This window comes from Neodiprion fabricii, chromosome 4 (genome assembly GCF_021155785.1).
Source record: "Neodiprion fabricii isolate iyNeoFabr1 chromosome 4, iyNeoFabr1.1, whole genome shotgun sequence".
Classification (NCBI taxonomy): Eukaryota; Metazoa; Arthropoda; class Insecta; order Hymenoptera; family Diprionidae; genus Neodiprion; species Neodiprion fabricii.
This window is the reverse complement of record NC_060242.1, coordinates 25,666,036-25,688,132: the sequence shown is the minus strand read 5'-3', so window position 1 is coordinate 25,688,132 and position 22,097 is coordinate 25,666,036. Positions and strand designations below refer to the sequence as shown.

At 38.8% G+C, this 22,097-nt stretch overlaps 2 protein-coding genes across 2 annotated transcripts in view; one reads left to right on the top strand and one right to left on the bottom strand.

The window, feature by feature from the left end:
* LOC124179413 (bromodomain adjacent to zinc finger domain protein 2B-like) overlaps positions 1-17,049 on the bottom strand; it is a 117,601-nt gene extending 100,552 nt beyond the window's left edge. Inside the window, exon 1 of the mRNA XM_046563744.1 lies at positions 15,838-17,049. The gene's annotated coding sequence lies outside the window, so the exon portion shown is untranslated. The remainder of the gene's footprint in view (positions 1-15,837) is intronic.
* Positions 17,050-18,771: 1,722 nt separating this feature from the next.
* On the top strand, positions 18,772-19,970 carry LOC124180131 (mediator of RNA polymerase II transcription subunit 29-like). Its single transcript, XM_046565241.1, has one exon. The coding sequence runs from the start codon at positions 18,931-18,933 to the stop codon at positions 19,579-19,581; it is 651 nt and encodes a 216-aa protein (XP_046421197.1). The 5' UTR covers positions 18,772-18,930; the 3' UTR covers positions 19,582-19,970.
* Positions 19,971-22,097: the final 2,127 nt, after the last annotated feature.

Genomic DNA, 22,097 nt, shown 5'->3' with positions numbered 1-22,097 from the left:
ACGTCTAATTAAATTATACACTTTTCCAAAATGATGTTCCGATGACTCCGCAGCCAATAAAGAACCACCTTAACTATAGAATCAAACTCCTCGACCGACCGATTCATCCTTAATTTGTTTGTTGCGAGATCGAAGTTGCAAGTATACACTGAGAAGAAAGTCACCGTTCATCAAATGAAGTTGACATTAACTTTTAGAGGGCCTGCCTGGCTCTTTTAGAAGTCAGCAGATAACTCGGAAACTCCCCCGGACGTGTTGACTACATGCGTAAATCATACCTTTAAAAAATATCAAATTTCAAGGGAAAAATATCGACTCTCTGAAGATAAAAAAAAACAAAAAATTCAGATAACCTCAAAGTATCGCATCGCTATATCAACGTCACCATCGTCAAGCTCGCAATTTTTATTGCCTCGCGATTATTCTTTCAATAGTCCCTCGAAATATCCAGCTCTCTGGCCACATTACACCTTCCTGATTTTCCCCCATCTCATTTTTCGTACACGTTGCTCGTCGTGTTATTTCGCAGCGTGCCCGTGAATTTCTTTATTTATTGTAATTTATACGCGAGTATTTCAGGTATCCATACACAGGTGTAAGTATACAGTAATTGCCTGCCGCGAATCGGTTTTCCTCAAGGCTTACTACAATTAGTTATCCATCAGCTCGGCGTATGCATGCATCTAAATACGTAGGTACCTGTAACTATATTACCGGTAGGTATTATTTTCAGTGAATACTCCAAGATCCGGGCGGCACGCAGCCTTTCTTATGGCGTGACTCCCTCTCCACGACGACGACGACGACGCGTTTTATGTTTAATATACCGGAGAGATGAAACACACCTGTATTTCACGTACAGAGGTTTTAACGACTACCCAACTTCCGGCTATGATCGTCGCTCATCGTTGTTGCAACACCTTCACTCTTTTTCTTTGCCCTCTCTCTCTCGTTCTCTCTAACTTCTTGCACGTCGTTTCATCCTCAGCCATTCGTATAAAGACGAATTGAATACAGCGCACAATTTGTTCACAAACGATTTCGTATCAAATTTATAGCCTAGATCCCGAATTTTCGATCTTCTTTTTCTCCTACCTTCTTGGACACCCATATTTCAGAATACGCCAAGTTACTCATTCAATGTGTGTTTTACAAAGTTTTAAACACCGTCAACGTACAGTCGTTATATTTATAATTGTAAATATATTATTCTCAAGAATTTAGCGAAAGAGTTCAATTATTACGTGCATGTGAGTATTTAATGTGATTATTATTGTCGGTAGCAAATTTTGTGTTTATTGCAACGTTAGAAATCTGGTCGTTCACGGTAGACTATATTTTTTCCATTAAACAAAGCTGTAAGATCATTTCATTGTTGCATCAACATCAAATTATCGCATTGGTTAGAAGAAAATGTAGAACCAGTGACCATGAATGAAAATGATAGTAATAACACGCACTAGATCTTCTGGTTGCGGTTACAAAACTCACTATAATTATGATAAAACTCGTTCGATAAAATATGACAGTAGTTACGGGCTACGTAGTAACCACAGCTTATCTCACACATATCTCTCCATGCAGAGGTTTGCAATTTGACATGTACTCTCACAATCAGTCTAAGAACGACCAAAAATAATCAATTTTCGATTAAACCGATTATTTTTTCCCAATTGGTTTTTGTTTTTTACTCCAATTAACGACGTAATAAAATATCAATTTATGTAATCAAAGTATCAATCATTATAATTGTCTTACCGAGTACCTATTTTATATAATTATTAAAAGATAAATGAATATTTTTACCAGAAATTTAAAAATACTTCAAAAAAGAAACTATAAACTATCAAAAAAAAAAAAAAAAAAAAAAAAAAAAAAAAAAAAAAAAAAAAAAAAAAAAAAAAAAAAAAAAAAAAAAAAAAAAAAACTTTTCCGCCGTTAAGACAACGTACTGAAACCTACGAACTTTTGCTTTCAAATGCAACGTTTTAAAAAAATCTAAACTTTAACCGATTTGTTCGAGTTATGTTCGATTATTTTTTTAGACTCGATTAATCGATGCATCGATTATTTTTAGCTTACGCATTCTGACGTAACCCGTAAAATACTTGCGTTGCAGATGAACAAATATAATGATGGCCCTGAAAAGCTGTAACCTGACAGTTTGTCGAATGACCCATATATGTTACATACCCGTACCTGCTCATCCTTTATCACGTCGCTACCCGCGGTACGATTCGTGTCACATACCGGATGGCTTCGACCGGCAACCTTTTCGTTCGAATCATCTTTCCTTACTCTCCCGTTCTCACCGCGCGATGCTGTTGCAACAGCGAAGAAGAACTCGGAGGAGCGAAAACTGGTTCGGCCTTTCGGCTTTGTCCTCGTCTCCTCGCTCGCTCCACCATCTTTATAACGCTTTTATACCTTGCGTGCACCTCTATTTCTCGTCCAAACGCATCCCAGCATTCCGCCCCCCCTCGCCCCGTTCGAATTTTATCGTTATAGTAGAATAACGCCTGCCACTTTTTGATAGGCTAGATATCGGGAAATTTCATGATGTTGAAGTAAGAAACGCTAACGTCACGACATATCGGGAAGAAATTCATTGTTTTTCAGTTTCAGAATGACTTTCGAGTAGTTGGCTTTTGAAAAATATCGGTGTGTTTGATTCGGTATAGTTTACTAAATTTCAGACTATTCCAATGGTGCGATGTAAGGATTTTTCTTGAACATGCATCCTTACAGTAACGTTACTAACTTTGATCGCAAGAAATTTCCAGCATCGTCTATTCAATAACGCAGATGAAATTCACAGAAAAATATACATTTTTTTTCATTTCACTCCGTCAATCCAGAGTAATTGGATTTAAATATTTACAATTCAGTAATTAGATTTTACCACACAACTGTTGTAAATTCTAGGTATTGTAAAATTTTACTCCTGGCAGAATATAAGTAGGTATGTACCATTTTTCTCTTTTTCACGTGATAAAACCTCAAATATACTGATAATTCGGCACACTCGAGCAACAACCTGCAGGACTTTCTGTCATCAATAATGAAATAAAATAGAAATAAATTCTAAGAAATTTTTCTTTAGCCAAAGATCGACGTCTTTTGAACTGTTATACCCGTAAGCTACATGGATCTCTTTAAAAATATAAAAATAGAAACTACTGGAATTACAAAAAAGAGCTTAGATTTCGATGCTTTATTTCAAATCACTTTAAAATTAGGTTTACTCATTATATTCTCAAGGCTATATTCTCTCAAGTCACAGTACGAGATTGTTTTTTTTTTTTTTCAACAGTCAATCTAATATTGCCATTCGCTGATCGTAACCCAGCATCAATGCAATATAATGAAATCGAATATTCAACCGTGCCAAGTTGATAAAAAAAAAATGTTTCAACGAGAGTATAAAAAATCGTCTTCCGAATGAAACGAGTAAAATCGTACGAATCGACCGAATTTTCAACAACTTCGAAGCTATATAAAATGTAAACTTGAAATCAAAACTTTTCCTTCAAATTTCAGTATTTTCTTTACTAAAAACAGATCATCGTTTCTAACGAATACAATAAAAATTCCATAAAAACCCAATAGTAAATACGATCGACGATCACTCTCTCGTAATAAAAAAAATCCGAAAAAAGTATTTTCTTCTCAACTTCCACTAACGTAAAATAAATTCCTTAAGTAGTATTTTTCTCACAGTGCGTATAACATCCCATTTACTTATACATAGCTTATATTGTATTAATAGCAGGACGATTACGAAGTCAAGACCATGCAGTAATTGCCCACCCCCCCCCCCCCCTTCGCCTCCCCCTCCGTATATTTATATCGGCCATTAATTTTCTTCGCGTTTCAGGCAATCACCGCGGTATTACTACCAGTTTACGTAAGGCACGATCAGCGTTACTCAGGTAGGTACCCACTTTTTGCCAGCGTACCTACCTGCCTACCTGCGGCGGAGACAGACACGCAATCAAGTCGTGTGTGTGCGTGTGTAAACGCTGCTGCTGCAGTGTTTATGTGTGAAAGAAAGAAAGAAACAGAGAGGTAAGGGCCGAGGGGCGGGGGAGGGGGGGGGGGGGGGGGGGGGGGGTTGAATTTTTGCGGCATCGTCGTCCGAAACGCTAGCGACCCCGGCTACGAGGATGGCAGATGGCCGAAGCCAGGATTGATTCTTAAGGCCATGTCCCCTCCGCCCCCGTTGACCCCCCGCCCCCTTCCATCGCGGCCCTGGGCGAACGGCATCGCGCACCCTTCCCACCGCCGAATCGATTCCGTACGTACGCCGCTCGGGCGAAACTTTTTTAAACAACCAACCACCAACCAACCAACCAACCAACCAACCAACCGACCAACCAACCAGCCAACCTACCTACCTACCTATCCGGAGCTCGGGACTTTTTTCGGAATCTTTCCGGGCGACGAGGCTTCTCTATATGTACTATATATTCATTCACGCAGTTCCGTATCTGCACGTATAGTTCGAGCTTTTCAGAGTGGGCCCAATTTTCCCTGAATAAGTTACAAACGCTGAGTTTTACCCGACGTAAAAAAAAAAAAAAAGAAAAAAAAGAAAAAAAAACGAAATAAAGAAGGAAGAAAGAAAGAAAGAAAGAGAACATTTTTTTCATCTTTTAATATTGTTTTTTTAAGAAAGGTGAAAAGCGTATACATTTAAAATTATATGTGATTATTCCGTACTGAGAAACCGTAAGAATGACCGATTGATCTTTGAATGATATGCTATAGTAACTATTATCTTAAAGTAATAAACATGAGCTTGAACTCGTTCGTAGTGTATCATGAACACTTACTGGGCGAAAACTGTACTAGCGCACTTGCAGAAAACAAAAATTGTTTATAGTGTGGTTTGATTTGAACATTACAATATTGATTAAAGTTAATAAAATGACCAAACGGGTTACCTCACTAATTCCATGTTCAATGACGTTAAACAAAAATGCAATGATTAAAGCCTCACGAACATGTACAAGGAATTAAACTCAATTTTATGCGGGTTGCTTCGGAAACCTGGGTTTAAAAGACGAAAAAAAACCGGATTTTCAGCTTACAAGCGTCATATGCATAATCGCTGTTTGTAACACAATTCGTGTAACGTATAATAGAATAAAATGTGGAAGCGCTAGGATATGGATGGAATGGCTTGCAAACTATCAACGACATGATAGAAATATTTCTCGTTTACTGTCAGGTTGAAGCTCGTTACGTCGTTATAACGATGCGATTCTCTTTTACGACAAACTTGTTACGTACTTCGCGACTTCGTCATTGTTTGATATTCGATAAATTGTAATACGGCATTAACAAACTGACGTTATGCAAATTCAAGTTCCTTATTTATTCTAAAGAGTCATAGAATATACTAGTGATTTTTATTTCAACGTGTTTCCTTCATATTTTAACGTTATCAATTGTTTCTATGCCATTCTATAGTTAAATTTTTTATTCTATCACATGCAAACTATATTAAAGAAAGTCAGACTCGAAAACTTGTTCATTAAAATGAATGAAAATTAATTTAAACTAAATACAAGCGCGGACCTTTAATCCTTCAGTCGTTTCTATAGTAAATTGATTACATTCAGACTGATCGCTGTTGTTGTCGTTGTTTCGGTTGGTTCTTTTTCTTTTTTCTTTTTTTGACGAGCAACCACGAAGCATCGGTTTCATAACAATTTCAATATGCCAAAATATTTCTAATACACTTGTGGGAAATGATATTTATGACTATTTGATTTCGTTGGATGACGGTCAGGATTTAAATAATGCGAATTAAACGCCTAACTTTATTTTTCTATACGACGTTAACAATCTTTACATTCAATTTCGCATACAATGTTACTTTGTTCTAGTATGTCTATTTTCGACTTTAAAGATGTAAATATATTATTCCAAGTGTTAGTAACTTTATACGATACATTAATGCTCTCTTTCGATAGTATCTTTTTAATGTTTTGTGACAGGCCATCGATGAAACGAATTGATCCAAATGATGTTTGCGAGTTTCGATTATCCTTAACTACACGTAACGTATTCTCTCAGGTTACTAATTATTATAAAATTTTTTTTTTTTTTAATAGTCCGACGATTTCATTCGGACCCTTGTCGGCATTTTTTTTTTTTAATCGTACAGGATCGAAATAAAAATTCGTAGCAGAGATACGCGTAAAGGAGGGTGGTGCAGTAAAAATATTCCGCCGTTTTCAACCAAAATCTATTTTATCGGAAGCCGAATTCCTTCCCACAAGGTCAAGTACCTTCCGGAATGAACAAGTTTGTCTGCATATGCAATAACGTAGTTGCTTTTACAACAAAGGATTTCAGTTTACGAAATCTTTCAAAATTACGATGCACTTACATATAACGGTATACGTTTAACTCCGTTTCTAAATCAAATCCTAAGATATTTCAAGCACATTACGATATAAAAATCCTGACATTTTGTTTTTGGATGCGATACGGTAATTAAATTTTTTCATCTCAATAAAAATCTTCGCGATGATATGCCGGATTTCAACGACAATTTAGTAGCGCGAAAATCATGACAAGACTTGTATAAATTTCGGCAACTTTTTCAACATCCGAAAAATCATCGATCAACACAAACAAAGCTATCGCATAATTCCTCCGATTTACTTACCGTGCGATCAGCAAAGTCGTAAAATAATCAAGACGTACTATGGCTGTTGTTAATCACCGGCGTAATTTAGGATCTCAGAAAATCTCGTATCCGAAGTTTTGATGAAAAATTCATGATTGTCATTGATATACTGACAACGAGTTTCAGTCTTTAAAACCTTAGTAATCATAAAGTGTTGAACATCGGCTAAATGACGCATTCCTTCGTCACCGAAACTCGTTGTCATTGTCACGCAGAATGTAATTTCTAGTTGCGGCTACCAAACAGTCCTCAACTACTTTCATTTCTAATCAAAAACGAATACGACCGTATGGTAATGGTTAAAAAACGAAAATAAGTTTTGTAGGTATGTGTAACCAGGAAATAATCCAGTATGTCTAACTATTATTTTAGGTATGGTCAATCGTACTATATTTTCGTATAATTATTGGGATAATTAGATATTCATCGTTGCAAGAATGAATCCGTGTTAACCAAGAGGACTGATTTAACGTCGCAATAACTATAAAATGTAGCGTCGACGAGTATAATCACACTTAATGGTTACTTCAATCCTATTTCCTTATAATTCCAACAATATATCTCGATACCGTTATCATCCAAACGACACCCGTTTCACTAAAATATTCTAACAACATACAAGGTTTGACATTTTTTTCATCCGCAGTGCGACGACGGTTCGAGTTTTAGATCAAGCACGATAATTCGCAAAACTTGATATGCCCATACTCTCGAATCTCTCCAGAGACCGCAATCGCGACGAGAAATGACCATAAGACAACCGTGAGCAGGTACAATTAATATCCTACAGCCTGCGAAGTCCTTCGCCAGGATCGTTTACCAAAGAACCGAATATTCGTCCAATTTTTCTTGTATCCGATTCGCTTCCATGCCGTCCCTTTTACAAAATACCCATCACTTTTTGTCCTAGTTGCAGTGAGTCAGGTAGACACCCGGGGTCCGACAAAAGTTCGGTTGTGGGTCGCGCGACTCGAGCAAGAGCTGTGCTGGCTGGCTTCTCTCTCGAGTATTGAACGAGCTTGAGCCGCACCAGGCAAGCAGGCCGGCAGGCAGAGGTGCGAGAGAAGCAGGACGGCAACGCTGAGCGGGATGGTCGAGGGGGGAGGGAAACGAAATAGGAAAAGAAAAAGAGAGGAGAGGAGAGGAGAGGAGGAGGAGGAGGAGGAACGAGAGAGGCCAGAGGAAAGAGACCACCTCCCTCTCCTCCCCTTCGCCCTGTCGTCCGCCATGCAGCACGTCGGTAAGGTCCTCCTCCTCCTCCTCCTCCTTCTCCTCCTCCTCCTCCTCCTCCTCCTCCTCTACTACTACTACTACTACTACTACTAGTACTTCTTCTTCTTCGTCTTCTTCTTCTTCTTCTCTGAACGCGGGCTCGCGATGCTATATAAAGGTGTGTATATAAGCGTGTATGCGCGCCTGTATGAAGGCAAGCATCCCTCTTCTGCCAGCCTCCCCTCTCAGCCCCCGAAGATCGCGTCGTTCTCATCTCCTCCGCCATCACCCGGGCAGAAGCAGCAGCAGCAGCCCTCGTTCTGCTCCGTTCGCAGCGAAGCTTCGTACCGTGGTGGAGAAATTACTTGGCCGAACGAACGAACGAACGAAGGAACAAACAAACGGTATATACGAAACATCAGCTTCGAGTGTACAGAGGCGGCCAGGCTGGTCGACTACTGCCTTGCCTGCCGTCTGGGCTTGGACATGCAGCCGTGAATGCCACGGTACACGTAGAATTGACAAGAAGATGCCACGAATCCACGCGATTAATCGCAACGGTGTATTTTTTACCGATAAATACATCTGGGTGGTTCTTAATATGGTCATTACGGTACTTCGTTACTCTTATGGGCTGAAATATCTCTAAATAGCTGAAATAACGCGTTACCGAAACCCTAAGCTCCACGTTCAGTCCCAAAGTCTTCAAATTTTTTTCCCCATTCCAATGATGTAGGATTTTTGGTAGTTGGCAGTTATTTTCCCCTTACATATTTTGTTGCATCGAAAAGTTTGAAACTTGGTAATATATAGCCTGTTAAAAAATCAAAGCTGTTTTGGTAAATGCATTGAACCCGAGGTGCCAAAAAACTTAGATATGTTATTCAAAGGAAAAAATCGAAAGGGTTTGAAACAGAACTCATCTAACTCTCAAATATAAGAAGCTAGAGTTTCCTTCTATTTTCTATGATTTATTCTGAGATATACTTCAGCCCGTGGTAACGCAACGATATTCGATAATGACCACATTTAACGCTAGAACAGTAACAAGGGTTGAAAAACATATTCCACGCGAATTTTTTTTGCCCCACGTGATTCTTTATTGAAAGAAAAACGAACGAGATGGAATTTACAAGATCGGGGCGTTTTACTCCCCCCCCACTCACGTTGCCGGAATGGATAGAAAAAAAAGTAACGTTACCGTTCTAGGGTTAAGCACTACCACCTTCAGGTAGGGTGCTAATCCAGAATCATTCTTCTCGTAGGTTCGGATTACACAACACTGAAGCTCGTACCGACTACAAAGGCTAAGCGGCCACGCGGACTAATGCCTGTTAGAAAATCACGAGCATCGAAATCTACATTATTTTATTCAAAAGAAGCTTAGAGTCTGCGGCAGCTAGCTTCAGATTTACCACCGGATTTGACGTTGGCGCATTTTATATCCGTACTTGTAGACTTGGTCTCTGTAATGGCTGTTGTCGGGTTCTTAATTTCTTTCGAGTTATGATATCCACGGATTCGAAACGAGCTATGCCCGAAAGATACAAGTACGCGGAACAAGCCCTCGTGAGAACTTTTTCGAATTACTCCACTACTGTGCGCGATTCGCGGGTTCAAAGAAGCTTGACATCGCTCTGATAGTCCAACTAAAAGTGTATGTTCGTATGATTCATAAGCGGATACTTTGAGTGATGAGCAGTTTTTAGAATTTGTTTTTCATCTGGAATGGATTGGGTTCTGTAACAATGACTTTATATATACTCTAAACGTTGCGTATTGTACTTCAATGCACTTCTACCCCGCGTTTCCAAATTCGAGAGAGCCACCATTCCACGTGAACATACTTTTACCTAACGTTTGATCTCGACGTCAAAGTCAAGATATATGAAATAAAACATCGCAACATAAAATTAATTTAAATAATCCAAGAGCATGACTGAAATCAGCAATTGTCGGTACAGTGATTACACGAACTTCAGCTATGCGTGGGACTGAAATGGAACCGATAAAAGATTAGACTGTTATTTGTGTAATAATCGAACTTGTGGTAGCTACCTTTTTTGGAATATTACATGATAAATTAGAAACCCGATACGTCTATAGTTGTAGTTTGTTATTATATGTCAGATGGAATTTTTTTTCTCAAACCAAGGGAATTAAAAATTGTCTCGGGATATAATATACAAACACTACTGCATCGAGTTACTCGTACATAATTTCACTATAATGTTTTTATATTCCACGTCCAAGACGTCGTTATTTACCTCAGTCAGAGTACATGTAAATAATTACTTATCTGATTCAAGAAAATTTTTGCTCCAACGACGAACAAAAAATGAAATATTACACTATAGTTCTTTTTTCGGCTCTCGTTGTTCTGTTCCCGTTTAATTTACGCGCAACAAAGTAGCAATCGAGAGAGAAAGGTGTCAATAAATTGACCGAAACAAAGTTCTTTGATTTCTCCCGGGCCAAAAATTTGGCCTGTCCCGATCCTTTTCGACAACGTCTGAAAAATGATGAATAAAAATAATCGCCATCAAATTGAATAGAAAAAAAAAGATCTATAAGGGTGCCGCTGATTCCGTAGATCGCACGCACGTAACGTTATATACCGAAGATCTTTTTGAAACGAATGGCCGCGATAAAATCGGAATATCCACGACCGGAACAGTGGCATAATTTAACTCCCTCAGCAGTTTTCAGTGATTCTTCTTTGAACCCGTACGTATCTAGGTTTATAAAATAAACTCCGAGCATCATGCACCAAGGGCAACGCCGTAAACCCAACTGCAAAACGCCGATGCTCGCGGGATTTTATTATACATATTACATCCGTATTTGTAAGTACGGCGTAGCATATAACCTCCCGTGCCAGTGTTGTGTAAGTATGTACCTATTGCCAGTGCAGGCAGGTTATTTCGAGCATCCGGATTCTCTTTTCTCGCGTTCCCGCATGCCACACCATGTTTTTCACGAACGAAGCGTGTTCGCAGTGTAAGTGTACATCGAACTTTGGCACAACCTGTAGGTACTCGGTAGTTGAGGATTATAACGATTGGATGAAGCAGAAGTTACTTAACGCTCGTTAAACTCTGAATTATCTTAAACTAACGATAAGAAGCTTTTCGTCAATCGCGGATAACTGTGTCGAATTCCGACGTGCAAAGGTAGATGAGAAAGACGGTTTATCTCGTTTTCACAAAATTGATGCCTCGTACGAGAAGACCACGACATGTGCAATTGCAAAAAGAAAGACGTCAAGATTTTAGGCCGGAAAGTAGGCATGGTACGGCACACATGTCGGGTCGCTTAACGTATGCAAATATTCGTTTCAAGTACGTCAAAGATATAATATTTACTCAAAGTACGATAAGACGGCCGGTGACCCTACACGCCTGGCCTCGTTATACTCCCCTCGCATCGCTTGTCCGACTACGTGAATTATTCTCGCCATGCCGTGCTGTATCATACGTGCTGACGAAGGTTCTGCGGTTCGTGCTTACCAACCACGCCGTGGACAATAAAACTTATCGCGGATGCAGGGTTAGGTATCATCGTCGTAACATCGCGATATCTGTAGCCGAGTTCAGGATGGGAATACTGCCGTAGTTGGGGTTGGTTATTGGCAAAATTCATGCTCATCGGACTGTTGGAAGTAATCCCTTGGCAGCGATTTACGGAAATTGGTTGATCGAATAGTAGAACGGTGTAGAGAATTAGAAGAAGAATTAAACGAGTTTATATTATGTAGGATAGTAACAAGTATGATATAATAAGTGAAGAAAGAAAATCCGACGAAGCGTTCAACGATCGAGTTGGTTTCGACATCTCAGTGCTGCACCAATTAGCCAATCGATTATGCAACTCCTCGTCATACGTTGTGTGTCAAACGCGGTACACTACGCGTATTCCACGTTACGAACGTTCTTCGGCTTTGGGGCCCTGCAGGCTTGGGACTTGTCTCATCAAACCTTGAGGCTCAAGGGTTCTTGGCTTGCAGATGGCGCCGAGGATTACAGGGCTGTATACGAACGGTTAACGGCGAGTGGAAGGAAACGAAAGAAAATGCAGAAGGAAAAGATTATGTACGTATTGTATACGCATGTATATATATGTATACATACATGTCCAAAAAGAGGAAGCGAACCGACGAGAGAACCAAGCCTTTGCTTCAGTCTGCGCTGCGCGTGCTTACAACTGTTGATGTATGAAGGAAATGTAGATTTACACACGAACGAACGAACGAACGAACGACCCCCCCCCCCCCCCCCCCGAGCTACGACAACCTGCAACTAGCTTTTTTATTTCGAGTAACGAATCTGATCAATAATTTTATCAGCTGACAAAAAGTCTTTTTATCTTCCTTTGGACATAGTTGAATTGTTTACCTAAACATTTAGTCTTTTCCTAACCATTTCTCGCAGCGAATCAAAGTGAATTTCTTTTTCATTCAATCGCAAAATTTTCCTACGAAAAGGTAATCGATCATTATCTACAAAAACATTTTTTTTTCGTTATTTCAAGAATGACGAGAGCGATTTTATTGGTCTTATGAAACTTTTCATTGTGTCGATTAGACATTTTTCTGATCATAAATTCCATTTTTTAGAAGTCTTATCTTTTAACAACATTTGGTGAATGTTTATTCGAGCCAGTTTAATATTATTATTGTTATTACAAGTCCTTGGAAATGTTCGTAGATTTCGGGTACATGATATTTTATTGTCAGTTCACGATATTGTACCTCCGTAATTTATTCTCATAATTGTTCGTCGATGAACGAGCACGTGATGCGAAACGACGAAATGATTCGATCGAATTCGGTATATATCGGAGGAGATATTAATTATCACGCAAAGATAAGAACAAAATAACATTTCCCTCGGCGTGTTAATGTGACAGTGTATTAAATGAATGCTGATCTCGCATAATGTCGAAAAAAATATCGATGTGTATAAAATGTGCATGCATGGAAAACTGTAGTATAACGATGAGACTGATGTATTGCAAATAAAAATTCATTTTATAAAGCAAAGTTACAAGCGTACCGTCATATTTTTATATTCAATCATCGTCGTAAGTCTCCTGCTTTTTCTAGACCTACTTTTCTTGTGAAACCTTGTGAAATTTATGCAAGTTACAAGCTATTCAATTCCAACCAGTTTATCGATATCCAGTAGCTACGTTTTCTCTAAATCGGATTGAGCCCGACGTTTTACAATATAAATTGGTTTTCCTCCGACGCGCGAACAACTGATATTTACTTTAATATGTATCCACTCTTTTAGTCGAGAAATGTGCAAGTAATTTTCTTCCACTTAAATTCGTATATGCGGAAGCATTACAGATTACAAGAATTTTCCGATAGTTCTCAAAAAAGTTCCAATCAGATTCCTGCAGGACTTACAGATCAACAGTTGGTACGTAAACATTATCGCCGAAGGTTGCCATTAAGGTGGCGAATATTGGATTGCGTGTAAACAATTTTCTTGTGTGGAATAAGTGCATCGCTGTAAGCTTCAAATTAAACTTACAGGCGTAAAAGTGATTCGCAGAGTCGTTCTAAAATTTTTTTTATATCCATATTGTCCCTGGAAAGCGAGTTTATCAAACAACTGTCGTGAAAATAAATCTGGCTAAGGCAAATAACGCGCTTCTTAAATCACGAAACAGTCAACATCACGTTTAGAAACCAGTGAGCGTCTCGTGCCAGGTGAGACTTTACTTGAGTGTGCATACGTACTAGACGGAGCCGTGTTTTTGCAATAAGATTTAAAGTTTCGAGTGACAATATTAGCGCAAAAGATCGAACAAAAAATATCGCTACTGCTCGATCAATCGTTGATTAAAAACTACTTTATCCCTGGATTATTGCTGTAATTTACTTTCGATGATCTGTTACACATGCATTTCGGTACGGTATGAACCATGTGTCATTGTTGACTTCTTTGTTGCTTGCTTCCACGAGTCAGCGAGCTCTGACCATCGCAGAGCAACGTTACACAGAGGCAGAATAATTGACGGAATATACACGCAAATACAATTTTATGCAAACAACGTTGTGTCTGGCCGCATAATGCGGCTTGGCTTGGTCGATTGTATTTATAAGTGAACGGATAATTTCGTTTGCACATACTCGCAATGGTACGAGGCTCTTTACTGTCGTCAAACGTATCGTTTGTATGTACATAATTCGATGATGCTCGCAGTATGCATACGTATAATAATGTACCTAACCCCGTATAAGTCATACTGTACAGACGCATCGCATATTACAGCACACTTCTGTCACTCTCTATCTCTCTCTATTCATCTTTCTCTTTCTCTCTCCCCCCTTCCTCACTCTCTCTCTCTCTCTGTCTCTCCTGTTCTCTTGTCAGGCATTGAAACATTCAGCCTGCATCGACGAGAAAATAATTTAAACGACATTTCGAAAAGCGTAATCTGAACGAAATTGCGATCAGGTTCTGCATGCGAAAAAAATCTCACGTGGCGTGTACCGATGATGCAACCGCACGTAAAAGAGTATTCTTTGATATTCACTGTTTTTTTATACGTGTCAAAGTAAAAGAATAAAATTTGTAACAAGTTGAATTGGTCGAATAAAAATATATAACAAATTTTCATATCGTTAGTTTTTACTAATAATTCAAATTCCTAAGTTGATTGTCGACGAGACGTTTATAAAAAAAAGAACTGGTTTGAAATAAAATTATACGTATATATTTTATTATTATAATTTTGTTAAAGTAAAGTATATAGTTTATTTATAAAAGTCTAAAAATTCGTTACGCTTCTGTACACAAAATTATTTGAATAACCGAACGATTGAAAAGGGAAATCTATTTCAGACGCTTCTCGTGGATAATCTATTTACTAACGAAATAAACTGTAACACATTAAATCCAGACAAGTGAGATATGTAGTCGATTCTCACTTGTTATTTAGTCATTTTCTACTTGCTCACTATCCGGACATCTGTAGATATAGAAAAAAAAAAAAAAAAAATATTCTTAACTTGTAAAAAAAAAAATTATCACATATCTAAGATTAGAATTAACCGACACAAACGTGAAGCTGACGCTAGCGGCTAGAGTTGGCAGTCAGATGTGTTAAACTTTTCGGAAATAGAAAAATGCAGTGCAGTTTTATCCTCATAATTCTACAAGAGTGTTGGGGGTTCAAGGTGTTTAACAAAATTTTGATTTTCGGATTTCACTACCTTATTTCATTGAATATTATAACGTTTGGCTGCTAGTTTCAGCCTCGTCACAAGAGCATAAATTTGCAATGCAAATAACAAAGAACGCGAATGAAAATTCGATTAATGAGGAGTATCGTGTACGTTCAATTGCCAAAAGGCCAGTAGCTTCGCAAACTCCGTTTTAGAATATTCCCCAACTGTTCTTTTCTTTTTGTAAATCATTCAAAACAAAGGTCTTATAAATTCGTCTCAACGTGAACGGGATACTGCATTGCTAAAATTTAACCCGCGTTACGCATCAATAGTTGAACTCTTGTATTATCCTATAATATACATATATTTCAATACGGTGAAACTTTCTTTTGCACCTTCATTCGTTCGTTTTCAACCGTCATTATTATTTTCGGAATAAGATCGGATAATTCATCGTGCGAGAAAATAATATCAGCGATACCGGTTCAGCCTCTCGGGGACTGGTTTAATGTCTGCGCAACGGTCGAAATGGACGATCCCGACGACTTTCGCTGCGGGCGATGCGATGGGGTCGCAGGAAGCTCACGGAGCTGTGGAATGGAATGGCTGGGACTTACGGCCCGACAACGCAACATGTGCATCGCCTGCATGAGAATGCCCCGGCTTCCTTGCCTGCATCTCAGCTTTGCAGCCGGCGGCGGGCCGCGTGAATAAATATCAAGCCAAGCATCTTACCTACCTTTGCGTTCGAAGAGAGGAGGATGTCGGGTAGCGCTGGCGTCTTTTGTCCGCTGGATGATGATACGGTCTTGCTTGTTCGAAGAGAGTAAAGTTTCTATGGTGCGGCGACGATGACGAAGACGATGACGATGACGATGACGATGACGATGACGACGATGACGGTGATGGCGACGTTTTACGATCTAGGATGCACCGTTGGCCCCGTTATTCAATATTATTCAATTGAGCCTTGCCCACGCATCTGCTATGCGGTGCGTTATTATTTCACGGGTTATTTATAACGAAGGAGCGCGACTCGACGATCACTTTTTGTGTATTTAATCTTACCGCCGATAACGCAACACTTTTCCTTACATTGCGACACTCGTTAGTTCACCCGATTTTCTTTTTACTTTGTTTGCTACACTCTATTGTCGTTCACGATATTTGCGACACGTATGGATGCTTCGGCTCGGCTCGCTTCACTCGATCGATCAATTGCAACGCTAACGCGACGAGGTAAACAAACAATTGCCTATCGCCCGATGATGGCGGTGGACTTCAGACGCGTTAATAAACCGTTTCTGCTCGAATCTTGCCGATATTTAGTCCCATTTTAACGATATGTACCGGTAAAATAATCCCTCGCGTTACTCGGCGCTTGTCCTTTGTTGATAAATAACTTGCCGGTAAAAATTTAGTAACAACATTGCGCCCTCCCGTACGTACAGTATAACATAGAATTACGACGATGTAGTGAAAAGTAAACAGAAAACAAAGGAACGAGTAGCAAAGAAAAAAAAGAAAAGATTTATAACACCAATGATTGATAGTGCTGCTCGCGTAATCGATAATAATTAATTCCGTTTAAATAATTCGTTCGTTGCAATATCACGCAAGATTTCCATGAGAAATAAAAACGAGAAACACTTCAATTTCCTGGTATAAATGAAATCGATGCATAATAAATAAGCCTACGAAACGAACGCGCACGAAATAAGTTGGCGGTGATTCATTCACATAACTCGATGCAGCATAGAAACACTGTTATTGGCACAAAATCACTCCGTAATAATCACAAATGCATCGGCGTTACCCGCGTTGTTTGCTAACGCTTCACTGACTCGATTGCTGCTACAGTTTATTTATATCAATATCTTTCCTTCCTCGGTACGATACGAAATTCGTCGACTTGCCCGCCCGCAAACCCTCGGCAACTGTCCGCGCGTTTCGAGAGCTTCTGAGGGAATGACGGAACGAGCTCGTGGCGCTCGTAGCGTTTTCGCCGCGAACTATCGCTCACCTCACGGACCGATCCTCTCCCGCCCCCCGCCATTCCCCTCCCCACCCCTGCCCTTCATTCTTCGTTTCACCGCTCGACGTAGTGTCGGGCCAAGGTGCGACTCGCAGAGTGCAACGTCCGCCGAATTGTCTTATTCGCCTTTTTTCCCCAATTTCATATGCAGAAAACTGCAACCGGACTTCTCTGCAGGCTGTTTTCGGGAATTTTTACTATTATTCGTTAAAATTTTTGCACATCTTCCGTAGCCATTATCGTATACGGAACGTGTAGGCTACAACTTGCGGTAGTAACATTGATCACGAGCCTGTTTAACTTATGCTTGTTTGAATTAGATTACAGGTATTTTCTGTCGACTGAATTCATTTCGTTATTAGGCGAATAATTGGATATTATGAAAATATATATGTCAGACACGAGTGTCGTCGAACAAGACGAAGTCTTGTTTTATGAAATAATTGTGCATCGACGATACAACATCGAGTTACGATTAAACGATGCTCAAGTGTAACGGAATTTGTTGAAATACAAATTGTTCTGTTCGATTAGAGGCGAGGGGCGTTCATGCTACTTATTTTGTGCTCTGCATAGTTTCTTATTTTTCTAATGTAGAGGTTTGGACATACGGAAAATTCAAAATACTACATACAAACTGCCGAACGGGTTGATTGACTAGAGAACAAATGTCGCAAGTGTAATAGATAGTAAAAACTTGGATGTGAATAATTAGTAATTTGCTTTAAATAATGTTTCATGCAAGTACATGCAGTTTCTACTGAAGTATTCGAATCGGCATTTATGACGCATACACCGTTGAATAAACACCAAGCTATCAAAATCTCTAATCGTAATCTGTGGGCATAACTGAGAACATCGTAATATATGCCGGTGTATTGTCGTTGATGATTTCATGATCGTAAAGCTTTGTTTGTCTTTAGTTTGATTTACATAGGTATGTTATATGGATAAGTTCGATCAGACGTTGACTCAAGTCAGACAATAACTTATTCGACTCCGTAAATACAATCTCCCAAGCCGGTAAATTGGGGAAACCGACAGTCGAAAAAACTCTGATTGCTCGAGTAGTTCAGATCACTCTCGTAAATAGGAAGAATCGAATGACGTAGTGATTCTAGTGTCGGGATGAATTTTCCACATTCCATACGATCCTTTTTCTCGGTTCAGTTATATCCACTGACATAACATGGGTATAATTCATGATTGCGTATATCGGAAATCAGATTAGCAAATATGTATGCATGTAATATTGAATTAAAAATAATGGTACCAAAATATCTACCACTCACCAGTCTTCCCATTCATGATACAACGACTCTCTCGTAGAGAAGAGTGGCGTCATCTGCCAGAGAAAAAAACGCCAATAGATATCGGATGTAATCTAGCTTGCATACCTGAGATTCGTTATAATCCCTGTAAAATTGAGAAAAATCGTACGAATATATGACTGCAGATGTGAAAATTTATTAACCGATTAGTTTTCCGAATGAATCGAGTTTTCGCGCGATAATCTGGACAACGATTCATAACAAAAATAAGAATACCTGTATTACCGACTCACGGTGATGAACGGGAACGGCTTCGTCGACACTGTTGGTTCAAGCTTTCTTGCGTTTCCGCAACTTTTCTGTCAAAATTGTATTTACAAATTACAGGATCATCGGTTGTGACTTGTGAGCCTTGTGGCTCACCGATATATTTCTTTGTGGCGTTCGTTCAATCTTCGTCGGTGGACTTGAGAGAATACCAATTCGTTTGAAAAGAAGGAGTTGAGCGCTGTGACGTTACTGCGACATGAATATATCGCAAATTGCTCAGCCAGGACAAATGGGATTAGGACAAATGTCGCAACCTAACCCCCAAATACCCCAAGCACAACAGCAGCAGCAGCAACAGCAACAGCAACAGCAACAGCAGCAGCAACAGCAGCAACAACAGCAGCCGCAACAGCAGCAGCAACCGCAGCAACCTCAGCAACAGCAACAACAGCAACCGCAACAACAGCAACACACGCAAGAAAAGTTGGATAATATATCGAAGGTGAAATCCCTTGTCGGTCCGCTAAGAGATTCTCTCGCTGTCGCCTTGAAAACAGCAGCTTCAACTCTGCAACAAAACAGCCTAGTCGACGTAGGAACTTACAAAGGTATCGATGTTCCCGTTCAATACAGATTCGACAAGAACATTGAGGAGTTTTATTCGATATGCGATCAGATTGAACTTCATCTGAAAACTTCGATTGAATGCTTGTCCCAGAATTCAAGCTCTGTCAGGTATCTTCCGATGTCCGTTGCCACCACCAGAACTGAGGCTGTCTCGGGACAAGAAGGTCCGGCTCTCACCTATCCACAGTTCCTCATGACCGTAAGGTCTCAGGTGGCTTATGCCAAAGAAATTCACGACACCCTCATATCCGCGGCTCACACTATCACTCCTGGAGAATAAGACTAGGATTAAAGAACGATCTTGTTTTACATTAAAGTGCGACATACTTGATTGTTTGTACCCACTTTGAACGTTATTCGTTCGTTCGGTGAGCCTTGGGGTCCAGATTCCTCTTCCAGCACTGAAAGATTATCCAGCTGACCTAATGTGATTCCATCAGTGGTGATGAATTTCACAAAGTTCTATTTGATAACATGTTATATCGCTGGATAGTGGGATTTTGACAGTATTATAGAAGCCATGTATTTCAAATAACAGTTACCGTGTTACAGGAATTTGAACTTTGAGTATTTTTGACTTGTATACAATCGTCCCTGTATTTATGGCAAGTGATATTGGAATGATTACTGTTTAATAAATATTTTCCGTTATTCATTCAAACTTTCAAACGTCCATCATTTAAAATCCTTCACTTATCACCATTCCTTCTTTATTCTTCCTGCTGCTATTCACAGTACTTTGTATATCAGGTGCATTTTCTACCAAGTCGACTGGCCCTTCAAATCCTATCAGTTTTAATGTTAATCATGTTTTATTCAAATGCTGACTCAAGGGAGTGAGGCTCGAAAAAATTTCATGTACCATTGAATCATTAACTGTTTAGTTTGCAGAAACTAGTTGGTGCATTGATAAATATAATTTCGAATAGCTAGGTACAACAAATTGAGTATAACTAACAGCTCATCCGTTTTGATCTGTAGTTCTATATTATATGCACTTTTATGTTCTGGCTTACTCTGAAAATAAGTCGCCAATGTCCAAGTAGTAAAATTAAACAGACGCGCCCATGGTAAAGATATTCCACAGACAATAATCTTCTAAATTTCTGGATAATTTTAGTTTGTCATAATCTAATTTAAAGCAATGATATGGCGAATGTTTAACAATCTCTATGAACAAAATATCTCCATATCACAAAAACCTTAAATTATCGATGTCGTCAAATCCATTTTACAAAAGAAAATCCTTTCACGTAGAAACAATCATATCATTTCACTACAATACTCAAGATCTTGATTTCATGTCTTCGTAAGGAAATTTCTGATCATCGTGACATTGAAAGCATCTGGTATAAAAAATTATTTCTTTTGAAGAGTAAATGTGATATCAACATATTCGAGTTTGTCCGAAATAAAGATATTTTTCACAAACACAGTCTCATATTGGCCATATTATTGCTTTAGAAACTCTTCAAGTTCTACTATGAACAATTTTTTAAAAAATGGGAAAAAGCTTGTCATTGACAAAATTCATTTGAACTACAATTCGAACCAACTCTTGATAATGCATGACGGCAAATGTACGCCTGTAGGTGGCATTATCTCGCGGTGTAAATGCAATTTACCAGATCAATTGATGCGCTGGGATCGCCGAAAAAATAGTGATACAAATGTTGCGTTGTTACATGTCGGCTGCGTACGGTAAATTAAAGTGTGATGAAAATATATATTCGACTTGCATTAACTATTTCGATAGAATACCATTGAGGGTGGATTTTAATTTGAAATGCAATTCTAACTTGATACAAACGGAATGCTATTATCTGGCGCGATTCATTTGTCATTAATCAATACTACTGAAAATCGTACCACATGTAGTTAACATTAACCAGATGTTCGATTCCGAAGTACGGAAAATTCGCCATTTTCAGAAGTCATATTGAATGAAAAATGAAAAAGTAGCGCTTAAAGTAATCATCTCGCTCTTCAAAGTACATCTGCAATTGTAATAATAGGAAGTTATCTGCCTATAGTACAGCAGTAGCTTTGAAAGCTATAAGATAGTTGAGAAAAATTCATTTTCATACAAACGAGAGTTAATTTATTACCTTCGTAGAGTACAAGTTGTATGTATGTATGTATGTGGATTGCAAAGGATTAAGGTAATCCATATCACACCGACATGCGGCATACAAAATTTTTCGAAACCAACTAATCCCGTTTACATGATTCAACCGCACGTTATTTGATTTAAATAATATCTAGTTTGACCCGGTATTTGAATTAGAAAATCATCAGTTCGTTCAATTTTGTGGGAATAATTGAATAAATATAATAAATATAGATCGCACAGCAATTAATGTAGCAACGTTTTGCTGAAAGGTCCTTTGAAAACAACGTCAAAGGAGATATTTACATAAAAGAAAAACAGATTCACGGTTTTCAAGACAGACCAATTATCGGAGTATACTTTTTCTTAGCTCAAAGTTTGTGCTTATTAGTTTTCTGACCGTGATTGAACATTGAGAGCCTCGATGAGATGACATTATTGTCGTGAATATCGTATCATTTCCTCTAATTGTAAGCGTAATGTGATGTATGTAAAAATTTATTAAATATGCATTAATAACGAGGCTGACAAGGACGGCGTGCAAAAGAAAAAAAAGAGATAAAATTAATAAAGTTCATACTTCAGAGATATAAAACGAATTTTAATGTCTCGTTATATAGTGTATTTCTGTCTCTAAAATATAACAAAATTTATTTTCTCTGGATCCGAAGTTTAAGGTATCCGAA